At 41.2% G+C, this 19,367-nt stretch overlaps 2 protein-coding genes across 7 annotated transcripts in view; one reads left to right on the forward strand and one right to left on the reverse strand.

Moving 5' to 3' along the window:
* LOC133387723 (NADH-cytochrome b5 reductase-like) overlaps positions 1 to 5,841 on the reverse strand; it is a 20,017-nt gene extending 14,176 nt beyond the window's left edge. The window contains exons 1-4 of one of the 5 annotated variants that reach the window (XM_061633072.1): positions 5,751 to 5,834; positions 4,748 to 4,806; positions 3,114 to 3,293; positions 618 to 766 (exon numbers count right to left, since the gene is read on the reverse strand). In XM_061633072.1, coding sequence (XP_061489056.1) covers positions 618 to 766; positions 3,114 to 3,293; positions 4,748 to 4,789 — 371 coding nt within the window. In that variant the 5' untranslated portion in view covers positions 4,790 to 4,806; positions 5,751 to 5,834. Of the gene's footprint in view, positions 1 to 617; positions 767 to 3,113; positions 3,294 to 4,747; positions 4,807 to 5,134 lie in introns of those variants that run through there. The other 4 variants (XM_061633073.1, XM_061633075.1, XM_061633074.1 and 1 more) reach the window with 4 other exon arrangements.
* Positions 5,060 to 17,596, forward strand: MRPL37 (mitochondrial ribosomal protein L37). 2 transcript variants are annotated; one of them, XM_061633071.1, is made up of 7 exons: positions 5,060 to 5,894; positions 10,071 to 10,254; positions 11,473 to 11,588; positions 13,111 to 13,296; positions 13,541 to 13,692; positions 15,146 to 15,363; positions 17,420 to 17,504. In XM_061633071.1, the coding sequence occupies exons 1-6, from the start codon at positions 5,510 to 5,512 to the stop codon at positions 15,359 to 15,361; spliced, it is 1,239 nt and encodes a 412-aa protein (XP_061489055.1). In that variant the 5' UTR covers positions 5,060 to 5,509; the 3' UTR covers positions 15,362 to 15,363; positions 17,420 to 17,504. The 2 variants fall into 2 exon arrangements, with proteins under 2 accessions (XP_061489055.1, XP_061489054.1); XM_061633070.1 differs by having other exon boundaries at positions 5,061 to 5,894; positions 15,146 to 15,349; positions 17,420 to 17,596.
* The last annotated feature ends 1,771 nt before the right edge of the window (positions 17,597 to 19,367 follow it).

Consider the following 19,367-nt stretch of genomic DNA (forward strand, 5'->3'; position numbering starts at 1 on the left):
ACAGGCAACTCAAATACATTGTCAGTGGGATATAATGGACAGGATGTTTGCCTTGGGCCACAGAATTCTGGGACCATACCACCGATCTGTTATAACGTTCACTTGGGCTAATTCTAACATTCACTCTAACTTATCTCACAGAGTTACTGAGAGGGTAAAGTGTTGCCATATATCCTTTGAGTACCTTGGAGGAAGGGTGGGATACAAAGATAATCCATAATATAAATTATACGAAAGGTGGCTCTGTATTGTAATGTGCATAACTGCCTCAGGGTAAAAAATTAATATATTCTTCCTTTGGGTTAGTACATGATGATTATCCTAACATGCATTTGTTTTTCACTTGTTTTTCCTTTCAGTAAATTGGCTTTCTTGCCCACACTGATTTTTTCTGCCTCCAACGCAACTAAAATGTGAGGAAAGGCAAGTATAGGGTAGCATATACCATAAAATTAACAAGTTTAATAAGCTCAATGAGCACACAAGTTCTTTCAACAGAGTCAATTTGGGAGCACAGAAATTATGATTTACTTGGCATGGAATCTTTGTAGATCAACAAAAAATTGCAAGTTAAATTGCATACTGAGTTCTCTTTAACTAGAGATTTAGTATAGTACCTTAGCACAATATGTTGTCCTAAACTCAACCCTAGGCTGCTGCTTCCAGGCAATTCAAATTTATACTGGTAGGTGTCCTCTGTCAGCTGATCTACAGAGCTTATGATGAAAGCCGTGAATGTTTCTGGAGTTAGTTCTGAATTACTACTCTGCAAGAGCAACAATAAATAATTACAAGGTTATGCAATGCTCCTCTCTTTAAAAAAAAAAGTGAGTGACTTCAGCACTGGTGAAACATGGTACTATAAAATAAAAAACCAACCAATTTAAACAACTGAATATATCAGGTCTTAGTAAGGTTTTAATTCAGTGTACTTCTTTGTGAAGTCCCATTTTAATCCTAGGACCTGTTTGTATTTGTAATACTGTACTTTTGCTTATAATGATTTTGGAAGGTGAGAAACTAAAGGTATGTCTACATGGAAATAGTAGTAACACTCTTTAATCCCTGAAAGAAAAGGGAAGGCAAAATGGGAGGCAATTTTGCACCTATCTCAAGGAATACAGGTGCATTCCTCCTTTACTTTGCAGTCTCTCTTTAAAGGGATTTCTTATTTTTCACTAGACTTCCCACTAGGGCTGCCTTTGTTTTTTTCTTTCCAAAGCTCGTAGCAGCTTCCTGCTGCAGGAATTACACGAGTGAAGGTTCTCACTGCATGAAGATCCAGTAAAGAGAAGAGCTTATTTTGAAGTGCAGGTGTCCTGTCTCCCCCCATTCTCTAAAAGATGGCAACCATGCTTCTCACATTACAGATTTGTTCAAGACACTTTTTTTCTTTCCCAGAGCATGTGAACCATTGTGTAGCCTCCGAACCTGAGTGAAGACCCAGGACTTGAGAGTTGGAACAAGTGAAAAATAAATAAAAGTACCCCTGTGCATGGGCCTCTGCTTCAGTCTCCACACGTCAAAATGGTTCCCAGGCTAAGGGAACTGGCTTCCAAGCAGACTTCAACCCAAGCATCTTTCACTTCAAATAAAAAGCATTGCTCTTTGTATCTTCACTTCCTTTCTCTCCAACAGGTATTTTCTTTTTGAGTTAGAATCTTACAGCACAATTCTATGCATGTTTACTCAAAAGTAAGAGCCATTGTGTTCAATGGGGCTTATTTCCTAGTAACTGTGCACTGGGCTATAGCCTCAGTTCCTAGTATCCTTTCTTAGGTATTACTCCAATAAGTAATGTGTATTTTAGATATTTATGTTGGCTCCATTATCGGGAGCTTGAGGGGGCTGAATTGTATAAAGTCAAGGAGGCATGATGGGATAAAATTAAATAATAATAAGTTGTTAGGTTCTTCAATATGAGGGATTCTTGAAAGGAATGGTTCTCCAGCATGAATTACTAGATTTTCTGCATTTAAAATGTAATACCTAACAGTGCTCTTCATTTCAGTAAAAATGTTGTTGTTATATGCCTTCAAGTCGATTTTGACTTATGGTGACCCTATGAATCAGCAACTTCCAAGAGCATCTGTTATAAACCACACTGTTCAGATCTTGTAAGTTTACATCTGCGGCTTCCTTTATGGAATCAATCCATCTCTTGCTTGGTCTTCCTCTTTTTCTACTCCCTTCTGTTTTTCCCAGCATTATTGTCTTTTCTAGTGAATCATGTCTTCTCATGATGTGTCCAAAGTTTCATCATTCTAGCTTCTAGTGATAGTTCTGGTTCAATTTGTTCTAACACCCAATTATTTGTCTTTTTCACGGTCCATGGTATCTGCAAAGCTCTCCTCCAATACCACATTTCAAATGAGTTGATTTTTCTCTTATCCATTTTTTTCACTGTCCAACTTTCACATCCATACCTAGAGATTGGGAATACCATGGTCTGAATGATCCTGACTTTAGTGTTCAGTGATACATCTTTGCATTTGAGGACTTTTCTAGTTCTCTCATAGCGGCTCTCCAAAATACTTAAAAGATTTAATGGGAAAACAATACAGCAACAAGATAAAATTACAAATATTCAGGAGGAAATTTAATGAGTCCATTATAAACATTTTTTAAATGTCTGCATACAAGAGACTGGGAGGAGAGAAATCAGTCCAAAACACAAACTTTACAAAGCGCAAAGATTTATGTGAAGCTGCTAATTAAAGATATAAAATACTATTTTGGAAAGTAATAGCAAAGCTCTCTGCATATGCTGAAAATTGCTGGTACCTTCTATAACATTTTTATACACTGAGCTAAAGAGAAGCATTTCCTCTATTTAAACTATGTTGTCTTCCATGTCTTCAGAACAGCTATCAAAATCAGTTATAAATAAATACAATAAAGGCTACAATTCTAACAGTGCAATCCTAACCAAATCTACTCAGAAATTAGTCCTACTGAGTTCAGTGTGGCTTTCTCCCAGGTATGTGAGGTTAGGATTGCAGCATAAGTTAATAGGTTTGGAAGTAGATCTAATTGAAATCAATAGGATTTATTTCCAAGTAAAGAAAAACAATATTAGAATCAGGCAGAGAACTTCAAATAATTCTTTCTACTTGCTGCTGCTTCCTGGTCAAGAGGCTTCCATCTTTTTTTGTCTTGGCCTCTTCCCATTGCTCCAGCTCTTTCTGATATATGTCATAGATGCAGGGTTTGCAGCCACTACCACAGCACTGGGATGGCAATGGTTCCTTGGGCTTGACAGCCAGCCAGTCATCTTCACTATCACCCATTACCTACAAAACACAATCCAACAACACTTAGTTTAAAAGTGTTGGATGGAGAAGATTGGTCCCCATCACACCCAATGTGTATTTTAGTGCATTATAACTGCATTCCTTGCTCAGAAGCAAACTCTAGTGAAAAATCAATGGAACTTGTTTCTCAGAAAACATGATTGGGCTGCAAGAGCCTTTCAAGTGCCTCCTCTGCCTCAGATGAAATGCCTCATTTCTGATCTTTATTTGCTTCTTCCCCGACTTTTAGCTCAGGGGTAGAGCATCTGTCTTGCATGCAGCCCTGGCATCTCCAGGGAGGGCTGGGAATGTCCCACGCCTGAAACCCTGAAGAGCTGCTGCCAGTCTGTGTCAACACTGTGCCAGATGAACTACTGGTCTCACTTGGTAAAAGTTCACTTCCTATGTTCCTACATATATGTTCCTACATATATCTGGGTACCTTACCTTACCACAAGATGTGGTGATGTCACCAACCTGGACAGCTTTAAAAAAGGTTTAGACAAATTCATGAAGAATAAGGCTATCAGTGGCTACTAGTCAGATTAGATGTATACTACCTCCAGTGTCAGAGGCAGCATATCTCTGAATAGCAGTTGCTAGGGAACTTGAGCAGGGAGAGTACTGTTGAACTCATATACTGCTTGTAGGCTTTCCATAGGCATTTGGAGTTGTATCAAGCACCTTTGATCATACCTGCCAACTGTCTGTATTTCCCAGGAATAGCCTCAGTTTTCTTTTCCCTGTCTTTCTTTTATTTTCCCTACTATCCTTTTTTTTTATTTCTGGGGATATCTTTTAATATTTTGAGCTTTTAAAACAAAAGGAGGGATATAAATGTTTTAAATAAAGAAATATTTTTTGATAATGCATAGCCATTCTTGAGATTTCTAGTTAGAATCTAAATGTCCGTGAGGGGAAGCAGTTGTATGCAAAAGGTCTCAAGTTCAATTCCTGGCATCTCCATGTAGGTTGGGAAAGACCCCTGTCCAACACTGGAGAGATGTGCAGTGTACACAACACTGACCTAAATGGACTAAAGATCCAACTTGGAAGGCAGCTTACTGTGTCCCCAGGTCCGTTTTCCACTGAAAACTGTTGGGAGGGTATTCTTTGACTATGCCATGAGGCATTGGTGGCATTGGTGCCATGAATACCTGTGGCATTGGTGCCATGAATACTAAAAACTTCCATGGCTGTGGCACATCAGGAACAGGAAGCGTTGTGAACTATAACTTAAAGTCAGTTCCACATGCTTGCTTACTTTCCTGAGTTGTGCTGCTGCCTCTGCCCTGGTTTAACAGGCCAGAGGCAAAACCACACAAAAGTGTGTGGTGTGGTGTGGTATGGCCACACATAAAGCGACATGACCAGGGCAGGACACCCAGGTTCAAACTCCTATTTATTCATGAAGCCCACTGTGTGACCTTAGTCACCCTCTCTCTCTCACCTACCTGACAGGCCTGTTGTGAGGGGTCAATAGGTGTGGCTGCCATCCATGCTGTCCTGAAACCTTACAGGCAGGGTAGGGTAATCGATGAAATAAATATAATAAACAACACACAATGTCCTGTAGCATGCACCAGGGTGGTGGTACCAATCTAATCCTTTGGACTGCCCTTGTGACTAAAATGCTTGGCCGCCATTGAACAATCTGCCTCTCTTCAAGTTCAGCACCCCTTACTCAAGCAGCTACTCCGATAGGAAGCTGCCTTATACCAAGTCAGACCATTGGTCCACCGGGCTCAGTACTCTCACTCTCCAGGGTTTCAGAGAGCGACGCCCTCCCTTTTGCAGGCAAACTTAAGCTCCACCACTGAGATAGCCAAAGGTGCTCTAACCGCAGTATTTTGCCGCTGCGAAAGTGGGCTATTCCCTGCAGTCAGTGCATTAGTTGCAGTGGTGTGATGAATGGCACTGTTCTTCTGTCCTTAACAAAACCCGAGGCTGTTTCGCCTGCTCCATCACCTACGCGTGGACAAGTCACCGCCGTTTGTTCCAAGGGCGCTTCCGTCTTTCCCTTTTCCTCGACGGCCGGAGGCTCCGCTTAAGGCGGGTCAGACGAGCTCTACCCTTGGTGGGGGTCGGGACAAGAAAAGCCGGCTCGGTGTCGATCACAAAAAAATCCCGCCTCTCCTCCCAGCATGCCCTCCGGAGGCGGAAGGAAAATGGCTGTCGCCACCAGCGGACAGTGAAGCAGTTTGGAGACCAAAAGAATGCTGGCGTTACATCGGCTCGTCAAACGCTTGCAATGCTGGGCGCCCTCTGGGCAACGGCGCAGCAAAATCCTCTACGGGCCGAGGCCCTCCCGTGTCCCGCTTCCTCGCACCCCCTGGACTGTACGCGGGCCGCCCCCAGGTGCGCGGTTGCCCTGGTACTTACGGAAGCCACCGCCGGTGCGGGAACAGCTCCCCGAGCTCAACGCGGTGACGAGCGAGGGGAAAATGTACTACGTACCTTGGCTAGCCAAGCCTCGCTTTCCGAAGTGGAAGCGAGGATGGCACGACCCCTATCACAGCTTCGGGGCCCGCGTCGAAGAGATGCCTGGCTACAAGCAGCGGCCTTGCTACATGTTTCACCCGCGTACTCGCATGCTGGAAGGTACCAGGGTGCACTTGGGCACATGCGGCTTCAGCTGGGCGGTGGGCGTGGCTCGATCAAGTTTACATGTCTGTGTCAACGTAAACTTGAATGGCGGGGGCGGGAGATGTTTTGAGGAAATCCAGCTCTGGCTGTGAAAATAACAATGGATACATGCGAAGTGATAAATTAAGTTCGGGTTATCGAGATCAGATAGTTGAGAAATATTTATCCCCGTATGGCATTTATACCATGCCTTTTAGCCAAAAAGGCCCTTGCAGTGGTTAACAAAAATCAACCTTAAGACAGTTCCTGCACTCAGTGTTACAGTCTAAAAAGACATGACACACGATGGAAAAGGAGTGGAAGGAGGAGGGAAAAGCAAGCTTGAGCACAAGTTCTTAAAATTGCAGTTCTTATAATGCAGTGAAGTTCTCCCTATGTAGATTCTGGATTACTATAGGAGCTGCAACTCCTCGCTGATGTGGTTCTATCCTTGATAAAGAGCAGTCCTTTCCCAGAAGCACACTCCCTTCCTTCAAAATTGCATCCTATCCAGGAGCAATGTGTGTGTGTTATGTGCCTTCAAGTCGAGTAAGACTTATGGTGACCCTATGCATCAGCAACCTCCAATAGCTTCTGTTGTAAACCACCCTGTTCAGATCTTGTAAGTTCAGGTCTGTGGCTTCGTTTATGCAATCAGTTGTTTGGTCTTCCTCTTTTTCTACTCCCTTCTGCTTTTCCAAGCATTATTGACTTTTCTAGTGAATCATGTCTTCTCATGATGTGTCCAAAGTATGATAACCTCAGTTTCATCATTTTAGCTTCTGGTGATAATTCTGGTTTAATTTGTTCTAACACCTGCGGTCCATGGTATCCGCAAACCCCCTCCAATATCACATTTCAAATGAGTTCCTTCTTTTATTATCCACTTTTTTCACTGTCCAACTTTCACATCCATGCATAGAGATTGGGAATACCATGGTCTGAATGATCCTGATTTTAGTGTTCAGTGATACATCTTTGCATTTGAGGATCTTTTCTAGTTCTCTCATAGCTGCCCTTCCCAGTCCTAGCCTTATTCTGATTTCTTGACTATTGTCTCCATTTTGGTTAATGATTTTGCCAAGGTATTAATAATTCTTGACTAGTTCAATGCCCTCATTGTCAACTTTAAAGTTATGTAAATCTTCTGTTGTCATTACTTTAGTCCTCTTGATGTTCAGCTGTAGTCCTGCTTTTGTATTTTCCTCTTTAACCTTCATCAACATTCGTTTCAGATCATTACTGGTTTCTGTTAGTAGTATTGCATTGTCTGCATATCTTAAATTATTGATATTTCTCCTTCCAGTTTTCACACCTCCTTCATCTTGATCCAAACCCTCTTTCCGTATATGTTCTGCATATAGATTAAACAAATAGGGTGATAAGACACCCCTGTCTCACACCCTTCCTGATGGGGAACCAGTCAGTTTCTCCATGTTCTGTCCTTACAATAGCCTCTTGTCCAGAGTATAGGTTGCACATCAGAACAATCAGATGCTGTGGCACTCTCATTTCTTTTAAAGCATTCCATAGTTTTTTGTGATCTACACAATCAAAGGATTTGCTGTAATCTAAAACACAGGGTGATATTCTTCTGAAATTCCTTGGTCTGTTCCATTATCCAACGTATATTTGCAATATGATCTCTGGTACGTCTTCCTTTTCTAAATCCAGCTTGGATATCTGGCATTTCTCTCTCTATATATGGTAAGAGTCTTAGTTGATCTTGAGCATCACTTTACTTGCATGGGATATTAAGGCAATATTCGATAGTTACTACATTTCCTGGGATCCCCTTTCTTTGGAATTGGGATGTATGTTGAACTCTTCTGTGGGCCATTGTTTCCTTTTCCATATTTGTTGTCCAAATTTTTGTCAACATTTGGACAGATTCAGTCCCAGTAACTTGTAGCAACTCTATTGGTATGCCATCTATTCCTGGTGATTTGTTTCTTCCAAATATTTTAAGAGCAGCTTCCACCTCACATTCTAAAATTTCTCGTTCTTCTTCATATGGTTCCTCCGTGAATGAATCTGTCATCCTTGCATCTCTTTTATAGAGTTCTTCAGTGTATTGCTTCCATCTTTCTTTTATATCATCTCCGTCAGTCAGTGTGCTTTCCCCAGGCACCTGGTTGGCCACTGTGAGAACAGGATGCTGGACTAGATGGGCCACTGGCCTGATCCAGCAGGCTCTTCTTATGTTCTTATGTTCCCCTGTTGATTATTCAACATCTCTACTCTTGGTTTGAATTTCCCTTTCATTTCTCTAATCTTTTGGAATAGGGTTCTTTTTCTACTTTTTTATTATCCTCTTCTCTTTCTGTACAATAATTATTGTAGTAGTTTTCTTTGCCCCTACATACTAGTCGCTGTATTATAGCATTTAGAGTTCTAACTGTATTTCTCCTTTTGCTTTTACTTTCCTTCTATCTTTTACCACTTTAAGAGTTTTGCCCGTCATCCATTGAGGTCTTTCTCTCTTTTTAATTATCTCTTTTTGCATTATTCCCTGATAATGTCTCTGACTTCACTCCATAGTTCTTCTGATTCTCTATCAGCTAGGTTTAAAGCCTCAGATCTGTTCTTTATTTGATCTTTAAATTCTTTTGGGATGTTATTTAGATTGTATTTTGGCATTATGATTGCTTTGTTCTTCTTTAGCTTTACTTTGACTTTTGAGATTACCAGTTCATGATCTGTACCGCAGTCTGCTCCTGGTCTTGTTTTTGCAGAAAGTATGGAACTTCATAATCTTCTGCTTCCAATTATATAATCCATTTGACTATATAATTTGATTCCTATATTGACCTGACCATTTGGTGATGTCCACATGTATAGTCATCTTTTTGGTTGCTCAAAAAAATGAGTTTGCAAGAAACAAATTATTGGCTTCACACAATTCAATAAGTCTTTCTCCTGCTTCATTTTTATCTCCTAAGCCCCATTTTCCCCACAATTTCTAGTTCTTCTCTGTTCTCTACTTTTGCATTCCAGTCCCCCATGATTATCAGAGCATTCTGTTTTGGTGTGTGATCAGTTTCTTCCTGTACTTCTGCATAAAATCTCTCCATTTCCTCTTCTTCTGTGTTTGCCGTTGGAGCATAGACTTTTATGATGTTTATGTTGATAGGTTTCCCCTTCAGTCTCATTGATATCACTTGCTCAGACCTTGTGTTATAGCGTCTAACTGCTTTTGCTACATCACTTCTCACAATTAGAGCAACCCCATTTCTTCTTATAATTTTTGTAGTTGCCTGATCGAGTGTCCCATGCCCATCCATTTTAATTCACTTATGCCACATATTGTAATATTGATACGTTCCATTTCTTGCTTGACAATTGCTAACTTTCCCTGGTTCAAGCTTCTCACATGCCACGTTCCTATTGTGTATGTTGTACAACTCTGGACTCTTCTTTTGCTTCTGTGTGCATTAGCCTCCTGGCTTCCTTTTGGCTTTGACCCAGTTGCATCATTAGTCACAGTGGTACTCGTACTTGTCCGTTGTTCCCCAGTAGCTCGCTTAGTGCCACCTGACCTGGAGGTCTTGTCTTCTAGCACTATCTCATGTTGTATCTTGGATATTCTGTTCATAGGATTTTCATGGTAAGAGGTATTCAGAGGTGGTTTACCACTGCCTTCCTCTGAGACTGGATGCATCCTAGTCTGGTGTCTCAACTTTGGCCATTCCGCATTGGGTGACCCTGCTAGGAGTCTAGCCTCTTGGTTTAGACTCCAGGCTAGAAAGACAGGACAGCTTCTGCCACATAGTTCTTCCCTCACACAGCTGACAATGTGATATATGTATTTATACCATACTTGTTTTCAAAAGGCAGACTTTTTTGCAGAATCCCAGTGTTTGGAAAATAACTCTTATGGCAGTGTTAATAGTTGTAAGAAAGCAGGATTTACAGATTAGCCTTTAGGGGCCTTGTAGTGTCAGCTTATCCATATTGTGGTAATTAACTGACCATAATGCTTGTGGCATATATAAAGCGGTCTTGGTCTTTTGCTGTATTTTGTTTCTAAATTCACTACAAATCCTAAGAAGTATGGCAGAAAAGTGTAGTATCCATCCTTGTGTAGAGTGAGTTGAGGTACAAAATGCAATATTGGAGATACTCACTAGTAATATTTTATTTTACTCGAAGGTATAAAGCAGGCATTGTGGCTAACCAAGACAAAGCTAATAGAAGGTTTACCTCCACAAATACTTAGCATAATGAACGCCCCAGCTAATCAATGGGAAAATCAGGATGAGATAGTCCAAAATGCCATTTCTCATGCACGCTTCTGGGTTAGCAGTGAGGAGGATATCACAGAAGAAACCTACTGGTAAGTTTTTGGCTTAAGTTTTCTTTTTAGTTGTACTATGTAGGACAATGTTTGAGTGTCATAACAGATTATAGTTTTTTCTTTTAATATGGTAATTTGAAGACAGTGTAGTGACCTTTAGAAGAGTTTGCCTGTTTGTGTGTATGTCTGTGTATGAACCTGTGCTTGTCTCCTCACAGAACAGTTATTCGTGCAGTGATATGGGCAGTTTGTTCTCTTATACACTCTGAAAAGTCAACCTTCTGAGCTGTAAGAGTGAAGCATGCTGTCCAGTTTTAATTCAGAAAAAGCAGCCTTGCACTGTTAAGTGTCTGAGAAACACTGTGCTGAGATTTTGTGTAGACTGCTTTGTACTGTTGGCCTGTATCTCTTTTAATGAAAAACTAGGAGGTTTTGCAAGCTCCGACAGTCACCTGATCATAGGTACTTGCAGAGAGCCCTGTGTAGTGCTTTAAAGCCTGCACTGGCTCTTTGCAAGCACCTATGATTGATAGTGCTTGTAGAGAGCTGTGCGCAGTGCTTTGACTCCCTAACAGTCATCTGATTGTCAGGGCTTCAAAATACTGCACCCATTTGTCAGAAGTGGTCCATGGAGGGGATGAGGGAGATAAGGCTTTGGCCCACCAGCCCTACCTTCAGCTCTTGATAGACCTAATCTCCATGAATTTGTCTAGTGCTCATCTGGTATGATCTTAATTTGTTCTGTGAGGGGATAAAAAATATTTCTTTTCATTACCTCAGTCATCACCTGTGACTAGAACAAGTAGAATAAATGATGCAAATTGATACTCACCATAGAATTTGGGTTACATTTTGCACAGAACTTTACTTATGCCTTTACACTGTTTCAGCTGATTGCTGGTAATACTGATTGGGTTAACTATGGATTCTTGACATGCTTAATAATGGACACCTGGCCTATTACTTTCTTGTATAATTAACTGTTAACAATCATTTGAAGTGACTCAAATGTCCTTGGGTGTGTTGCATCCCCATACTGAATGGGGATGGTCTGCAGACTGAGTGTGCAAGGCGGCGTGAATAGGGATGTTGGTGGTGGGGCTTGTGTGCCCCCCCTTCACACTATGAGCCTGAACATACCTTTTGCCATTTGCCAATGCTGTAATACTTACAAATTAATGCCCATTAATATTCTGGTATATGAGAATGTGTGGCTTATGTGCCGTCAATCAACCTAATTAACCTCTTATTCTGAAGCCCTGTACTTCTGGAAGACTTACTTCACTTGTGCAGGATGATGACTGCCAAATACCCCTCATTGGGTAAAAGAATGTTGGCTCAAGACTACAGAGTGGCAGCTACATGGGAAAGAGGTAAGTTGAAGCTTTGTATGTTTCTTTATCCCTGTAGAATTGTCTAACAGAATGTTTCTCCCTATGTTGTTAACCAGGTTACCTGGAGAGGCCCTGCTCCTGGTCCCACCCCTCCTGAGATGCTAGGAGGGTCGTGACCCAGGATAGGGCATTTTCCATAGTGACCCCTCTCTGGGGAAATATGGTCAGCCCCCACAGTGGACAGTTTTAGGAAACAAATAAGGGCTTTTTTAATTTGGTTGACAAGTTTTTACTCTTCTGTTATCTGCTACTGTTTGCTCTGAAGTTTATGGAATTTTATTGGGGATTTTTATAGAGGTTTCATTTGTCGTGTTTTTATACACACATAGATGCCTTTTTATTTTTTGTGAACCGCCTTGGGATCCTTATTGGAGGAAATTTGAGGTATAAGTCTAACAAATAAATAAAATATTGATGACATGAGTTGTTTGACTTGTAAGGAAGGTTCTCCAAAAGGATTATAATAAAAGTCCAAAGCGCTACAACTTGGTATCAATAAGGTTGCCCTTGAGGTAAGATCACAAGATACCCTATGTCATGAGCAGTTTATTTTCTGAAGTTTACAGAAATTGAATAAGTAAAAAGAGAAAATCTCATAGAGCAAGGGTGGCTAATTCCCATTTTACCTAACCATTGGCTATGCTGGTTGGAGTTGATGGGAGTCCCAATAACATCTGGAGGGTCATAGGTTCCCCACCCCTGCCACAGAGCAAGTGTTAAAGTGACACTTCTCCTGAGAGCTGTTTTGCTGTATTGAAACTGCAATTATGGCTATCCTGACATTGGAGATGATTGATTGTTACTCTATATTAGCACACATGAAGCAAAATCTGCGTGTTTGATATGTTTAAATATTAATCAGGTAAAAAATGTATCAGTAGTTCGTGTTCTTCGAGTATTTGGGACATGTTACTAAAAACAATGTTATGGCTTGATCGATGCTTGCTATTTTATTTTGATAATGATTCTAAGTGTTATTTCCTTAGCTTTATCTGCTGACGTTTGCCCCGGTTCCTGGGTATTGTACCTAATTCAGCACTACAGTGACCACTTGCACTCAGTCTTGAAGGGCAGTTATGTGGCTGGTTAAACTCTTTAGAGCATAAACCATGTTTCACTGTGACTCACTCTAGCCTAGTTTCTCTTTCTAGCCAAGAGCATGCCATTACATTTTCTAGGAACTCATACTGGTGCTTACAGTTGTAATCTGGAACTAAGTAAGTATATGGGAGGTATCTGCAATCACTTAATCAGAACTTGTGCAAAAATGTTCAGCTATAGATATATGTGGGCAGTGTTGAAGGTCTCCCTTTGCTAAACATGGGAGGGAGCCAGAAAGGGAGATTGCTAGTACCTGCTATGAAACCAGAGAAGGAGATTGCACCCTATGCATGTGGACTGCAAGAGCATTCTCTGATGGTATTTTCATGGCTCCACTCATAGCTTTAGCATGGTTCTGTTGAGAACTAATTTATTTATGGCCCAATGTTTTCCTTTACAGAATCTATTCTTCTTCAAGTTCGTGGTATCAGTGGGAAGATCATGAATGCAATTAATCCTCTACAACCAATAGCATCCAAAGATGAAATATTGGCCACTGAAAACCATGTTTTAGAAACTTTCTATCCTATTGCGCCTACAATTGAACTTCAAGAAGTTAATGTATACGAGACAAAAAATGATACAGGTGAGTTTCCTTGAAGTGGAGGATTATGCAGAAACATTAATATTTCATAAAAGTTAAATTGTTACAAATCAGATTGTATCAGATGACATCTGTAAGAATAAGGGGTTGAAGTCTGATAAGCTAAGAGAACGCACTAAAGCATCAGACTTCTTAGTTGCGCTTTAGAATTTGTCACATTCAGAAAGTCTTCATCAGAAATGAATTGTGAAATTAAACTAAACTTATTACCTGATTTGCACTTTAGGTTTCAAAGAAGGCTACCCATATCCCTATCCTCACACTGTGTATATTGCTCAGTATGACAAAATAATAAAATTTAGATCACCACAGCTGCAGGCCAAAATGATGATGTATGCTTTTGGAAATGCTCTGGCGAAAGCTAAGGAGCTATATGGGGTGAGTATTAAGATTTTTGTAGAAAGAAATATGGTGTATATTGTCCAAATTAGGAGGTGGTGGTGATCACTTGCTTCCAGTCATTCCAGTAACGAACACCATGCTAGCAGATGTTCCTAACTTGGAAGTAAATGTTGTCTGAAGCACAGTCTGCTGCCTGCTCTATAACCTTCCATGGGCACATCCACATGGACGCATCGTGTGCTTCTGTGTTGATGCTTTATCATGAAATCTAGGAGGACAAAAAGCAATACTTGTACATGGTGATATTGTGGTCCATGAGCTGCATAGTCCCCAACTGAGTCTGCAACTTTGTGGCCTGCTGTGGTTAGGAAGTGCGTGATTATTGGGGACTGGCCATGATGGAAGAAAGCAAATTTATGTTTCATGGTAATTGTTATCCTGGCTTGAAGCTTGGGATTCTGGCTGAAAAGCCTTGGTTGAATCTTGAGTCAGTTATGGGTTTCATAGGTGTGCAAGATACTCTGAATTAATAGTTTCTATACTTCTGGTACCTGAACAAAGTGAAAAAAGCCCTATCAGATTTAAGTGCTTTTACAGTTGATAGTTGGAATTTGAACTCGTGCCTTGTAGATGCCAAGGGCTGTCGCAGATTGTCCTCAACTCCTGAAGATATTGTTGAGGTTTGGCTTGACCTTTGGCAAACCTCCCACTGGGTGCCACTTCCCCTAAACTAAAATCAGACAAGCTACCAAAACAATTAGTTGGCTCTGAATGCAAGTAAGGGTCAAGCCCAATAATTGTAAGCAGTGCTTTTTTGTGTGATGGAACTCACTGGTACAGAGTAGGGACACCTCTTTTTTTCCTGACCATGGGAACCATTTTGTGCTGGCACTCACAGCATTTTTATCAAGGTATGAGTGCTGGCACCTCATTTTTCACCCAAAATGCACTGATTGTCAGTAGCTGGTATGCTTGCCTGTGAATCAATCAACTCAAAACTCTTCCTTGGCCGTATGCCCACAGTAATATTTATTACCATCCATAGTGACTCTTTCCTGTCCTGACCCCTACCTCCAATTTTCCTTTGCTATCGTATTCATGTACAGCAACAATCAGGTGGCAGAGCTTGAGAGAGTTCGTTTGAAGTAACCATGTAAATCGGGAGTGGGGAATCTGTGGCCCTTCAAATACAGTTGGGACTCACTGGCTAGGGCTGATGGTAATTTTTCATGGTTCATGGGAGTTGTAGTGCAACAACAGCTAGAGGGCCATAAGTTAGGCATCTCCGATACAGCCATACTGTCTGCCTTTTTATCTATATTCTGTTAACAAAAGAAGAATTTTACTAATTCACTGTTGCATCCAGGTCTAAAGCGGGCATTGTGCTTGTCTGGAATACGTTATTTATCTCAGACCAAAAAAATAACATTAAGCTTATCCTGCACCTTACCACCTTTCTTTCATACTTCCTTCTCATGCCCATTTCCAGGATGAACCAAGGGTCTTGGAGAACCCCATTGTCATACAGAGTGTTGCTACAGATGGCCAGTGTTTCCATTTCATGGTGTTCCAGCTGAATACAACAGATCTAGACTCTAGTAATGGTGTTAAAAACTTGGCCTGGATGGATGGAGATCAGTTTCTATATCAGGATGCCAGGAGTCGCCCAGTAATCAAGAAGAAAGTTGTCCTGGTATGTTGCTGAAGGTGAAATTATTCGTTGTCACTAGAATTCTCTCTGGCTTTATAGCTTAGGAGAGCCAGCGTGGTGTAGTGGTTAAGGTGTTGGACTATGACCTGGGAGCCCAGGGTTTGAATCCCCACACAGCCATGAAGCTCACTGGGTGACCTTGGGCCAGTCACTGCCTCTCAGCCTCATGAAAACCCTGTTCATAGGGTTGCCATAAGTCGGAATCGACTTGAAGGCAGTACATTTACATCACATTTATAGCTTAGTTAGGAAACCATTGAGACTAAAAGGCTAACCTGAACAGGTAGAGGCAACTTATTAATTCTGTGGAACTAGAACAGGAGGTATCCTGAAAGTCATTAAGTTGGACCAGTGGTTCCCAACCTGGGGCCCATGAAGTAATCCAGAGGGGGCCTCAAATAGTAAAGATATGAATTATTTATTATTATTTTTAAAAGTCTTCATTCCCTGGACACTGTCTGCTCCCAACTGCCACTGCAGACGACACCTCCCCCTTGCTCCAAACAAGAGGGGAGGACTTTCGCTGAAGTGCCAGAGCATCTTTCAGGCAGGCCAAAGCCTATAAAACATGTGGCAGATGCCGAAGGAGGTTGAGGATGAAGCTACCAGGAAGAAGAGGGGATTACTATTGCCATCTCCCGTCTTCTTGCACTGCCACTGCTGATGATGACCTTACTCAGAACGAGAGGAGAGGGCTTTTTGTGAAGCAAGGCTGCAAGGAAAGGTTGCTTTCCACCTTCCAGCCTGCTCCTTCACTGCCATCTCCTTTTAAAAATTATCCTTATTTGCGAGGCTGCCCAGAACTTGCCTTTGGCCCAGATGGAGCCAAGGAGCAGTGAGGAAATTCAGGACTTGCTCCTCCCCCTTCTCTGAGGCTAAGTGTGTGTGCCAGCATCCCCCGCCCCTTTCTTCCACCTACACTCTGCCCTCATCTCTCCAAGATGCTGTGGCAGTTGAGGGCTTTCTCCCTCCCACGTGCCCAAATGCTTGCAGGAGGGGCAGGTGTGTTTGTGTGTGTGCTGATCTGTCTTCTGCTCCGCTCTCATTCCCCAAGTGCATGCTAATCAAGTCATCAGTTTTGATGATCATCCCAAGGCCTAAAAGCACTAACTCCTCTACTCAATCTATCCACCCTTTTGTCTTCACAATCTAGCATCCCCACCTCTACCACATTGCTGCTGCTTTTATTATTATTTTAAAAGCTCAGCAGGTTGGGTGAGGCTGTGGTCCACATACTGCAGCCGAAATGTATTTATTTATTTAATTATTATTGCACTTATATCCCACCCTTCCTCCAAGTTACTCAAAGTGGTGCACATAGACACCCCACCCTTTTCCATTTTATCCTTACACCAACCCTGTGAGATAGGTCAGGCTGAGAGACTATATCTGGCCCAAGGTCACCCAGTAGGCTTCATGGCTGGGTGGGGATTTGAACCTGGATCTTAGTTCAACACTGTAACCCACTAGTGTTGGGAGACAGGACTGTACGTGTGTGGCGGGAGGGGGATGCCAATTTTATTGGACCTTTGCATTAAGAAAAGAAAGCAACACTTCCCTGTCTGTGGGGAGCTTTTTACAGAAAGGGATATTTGGAGATGTGATTTGGAGCGGAAGGGGGTCATGAATTTTTTTGAGCTTACAAAGGGGGTCCCATACTCATCAAGGTTGGAAACCAATAGGTTAGACCCACAGTAGCACTGGGCTATATAATAGATTAATTATAGTGTATTATAAGCTGAAATGAGCAGTGTGTACCATTGTAATGGGGCACATAACGGCCATGCACAGATGCCTTAAGGAAGAATGCTGTACATGTTGGCTTTTCTAACACCAGAATGTTATCTGATTTGTTCTTTGCTCTGACAACACCTCTCCAGAAGAAAAAATCACTTAAGTCGTTTGACTCATTTTTATCTTCTTCCCGGAAACAATAGAAAGGAACCTAGTTTCTTGAATGGACAGGTGTGAGAATATACAATTAAGATGGCACTTGGGGCCACTGAAATGTATTAATGCTGGACACTGACAATTCAGATGATCTCTTTACAGATTCCTGCTGGAATACATGGCTATCAGCCAAATACCTTCAAGAAGTTCCTGGCATTTTACTTACATGGTGTTGTGTGAACAGGCCTCTGGAAGTCCTGCCTTTATCGTGTTTCCTCCTGTAATATTACACTTGCAGTACAGTTAAGAGTTAGAGGCTATTAATTAAAAATAAAGATTTTTTTTCTAAAAAAAATCACATGCAAAGACTCTCATTTCAGCCTCATCAAAATATTTAATACCAGAATGAATCAGAACGAACACTAGTATTAAGTGCCAGAGTTCTAGTTTAAATGAAAAAATGGAAAGCTAAGTCTAGTTCTGGGCTCATTGCTAACTATACTTCAGGTGTAGTTCTGTCTTTCAGCCCTGTAGCAGGTATCTCCCAACTGCTCGCTAATATTGTCACTCAGCCTAAATTACTCAATATAACTTCAGGGTTGGCAGTGATCAAGTAACACATTTTTACAAGCATCTCCAGTTGCATTGGATCAGTCACTGAATCATTAGGCAGTAGTTGATATTCTAGGTCTTTCAAACAGCTAGACTGAAAGTTATTATTCCAAATAAGGTTATACATAATGTCTCAGTTGTTGAAGAATTTTAGACAATGGGAAGACTAGTTCAAAGGGAAATTCAAAAAGGTCAAATCTCTCAAACGTTTTGAAGCTTATTTTAGACCATAATGATAAGCCCAGCTGGCATGTATGCCAGATTAGGTATGATGAATACTATCATGTCCAAGAGGATTATTATTAGGGTATTCCACCCTTCCTTCTAGTAGGAGCCCAGGGCCGCAAACAAAAGCACTAAAAACATTCCCGGTATAGTTAATAAGTTCAGGAAAAAAGCTGGTATAGGATGCCAGTATAGTTAGTAAGGGGAAAAAGCAAACTTCCTGCAGAAAATGGGAGTTCTTGTCCAAATGAAGTTAACAATAAGTGAAGCACATCGTTAAATCTAAAATTAATCAGAAGCTATTTGGTTTGTTAGACAACACATTAGTGAAGGGTACTAAAACTGGAAGGCTGAATAAATTCAGTGCTTGTCATCACAGTGGAATATGTAGGACAAATATATGCCTGAACTCACTCTTTCAGGGAGGGAAGTGTGAAGAACTCAGAGGTGATAAGAAATGCAGTGCTAGGGCAAGGATAGCCAAAATAGTGTCCTCCAGATGTTGTGGATTTTAACTCCCACCTTCCCTGACCATTAGCTGGCTAGGACTGATAAACTTAGGTCCACAACAGCTGGAGAGCACCATGTTGGCTCCCTCTTTTCTAGGGCTATTCATAAATTTAAAAAATTAAATCACTGTAGCTAGATGGCTTCCAGCAGTGAGTTCCTAAAAGAATTCAAAAGTGAAACTGCTGATCATCTAACAAATATGTAAATCGTTCCTAAAACTGATCTTTAGCTATTTTCTACTCTCGTCCATGTAGCACTTGCTTTAAAAAAGGGAGTAGGATTTGTTTCTTGCAAACACATTTTTTGAGCAACCGAAAAGACGACTGTACACGTGGACATCACCAAATGGTCAATACATCCCAATTCCAAACAAAGGGGATCCCAGGGAATGCAGTAATTATTGAACTATTGCCTTAATATTCAATGCAAGTAATGTTCAAGATTCTACAACAAAGGCTCTTACAATATATGGAGTGAGAAATGTCAGACGTCCAAGTTGGATTTAGAAAGGGAAGAGGCACCAGAGATCATATCGCAAACATACATTGGATAATGGAATGGACCAAGGAATTTTAGAAGAAAATCACCCTGTGCTTTATAGATTACAGCAAAGTCTTTGACTGTATAGATCATGAAAAACTAGGGAATGCTTTAAAAGAAATGGGGGTGCCACAGCATCTGATTGTCCTGATGCTCAACTTATACTCTGGACAAGAGGCTACTGCAAGGACAGAATATGGAGAAACCGATTGGTTCCCCATTG

This window comes from Rhineura floridana, chromosome 6 (assembly GCF_030035675.1).
Source record: "Rhineura floridana isolate rRhiFlo1 chromosome 6, rRhiFlo1.hap2, whole genome shotgun sequence".
Classification (NCBI taxonomy): Eukaryota; Metazoa; Chordata; class Lepidosauria; order Squamata; family Rhineuridae; genus Rhineura; species Rhineura floridana.

Coding starts and splice junctions, on each gene's coding strand:
- MRPL37 (XM_061633070.1), top strand. CDS start 5,510: ATGCTGGCGTTACATCGGCTCGTCAAACGCTTGCAATGCTGGGCGCCC. Junction 5,895..10,070: donor GCGTACTCGCATGCTGGAAG/GTACCAGGGTGC, acceptor TTTTACTCGAAG/GTATAAAGCAGGCATTGTGG. Junction 11,589..13,110: donor GGCAGCTACATGGGAAAGAG/GTAAGTTGAAGC, acceptor TTTCCTTTACAG/AATCTATTCTTCTTCAAGTT.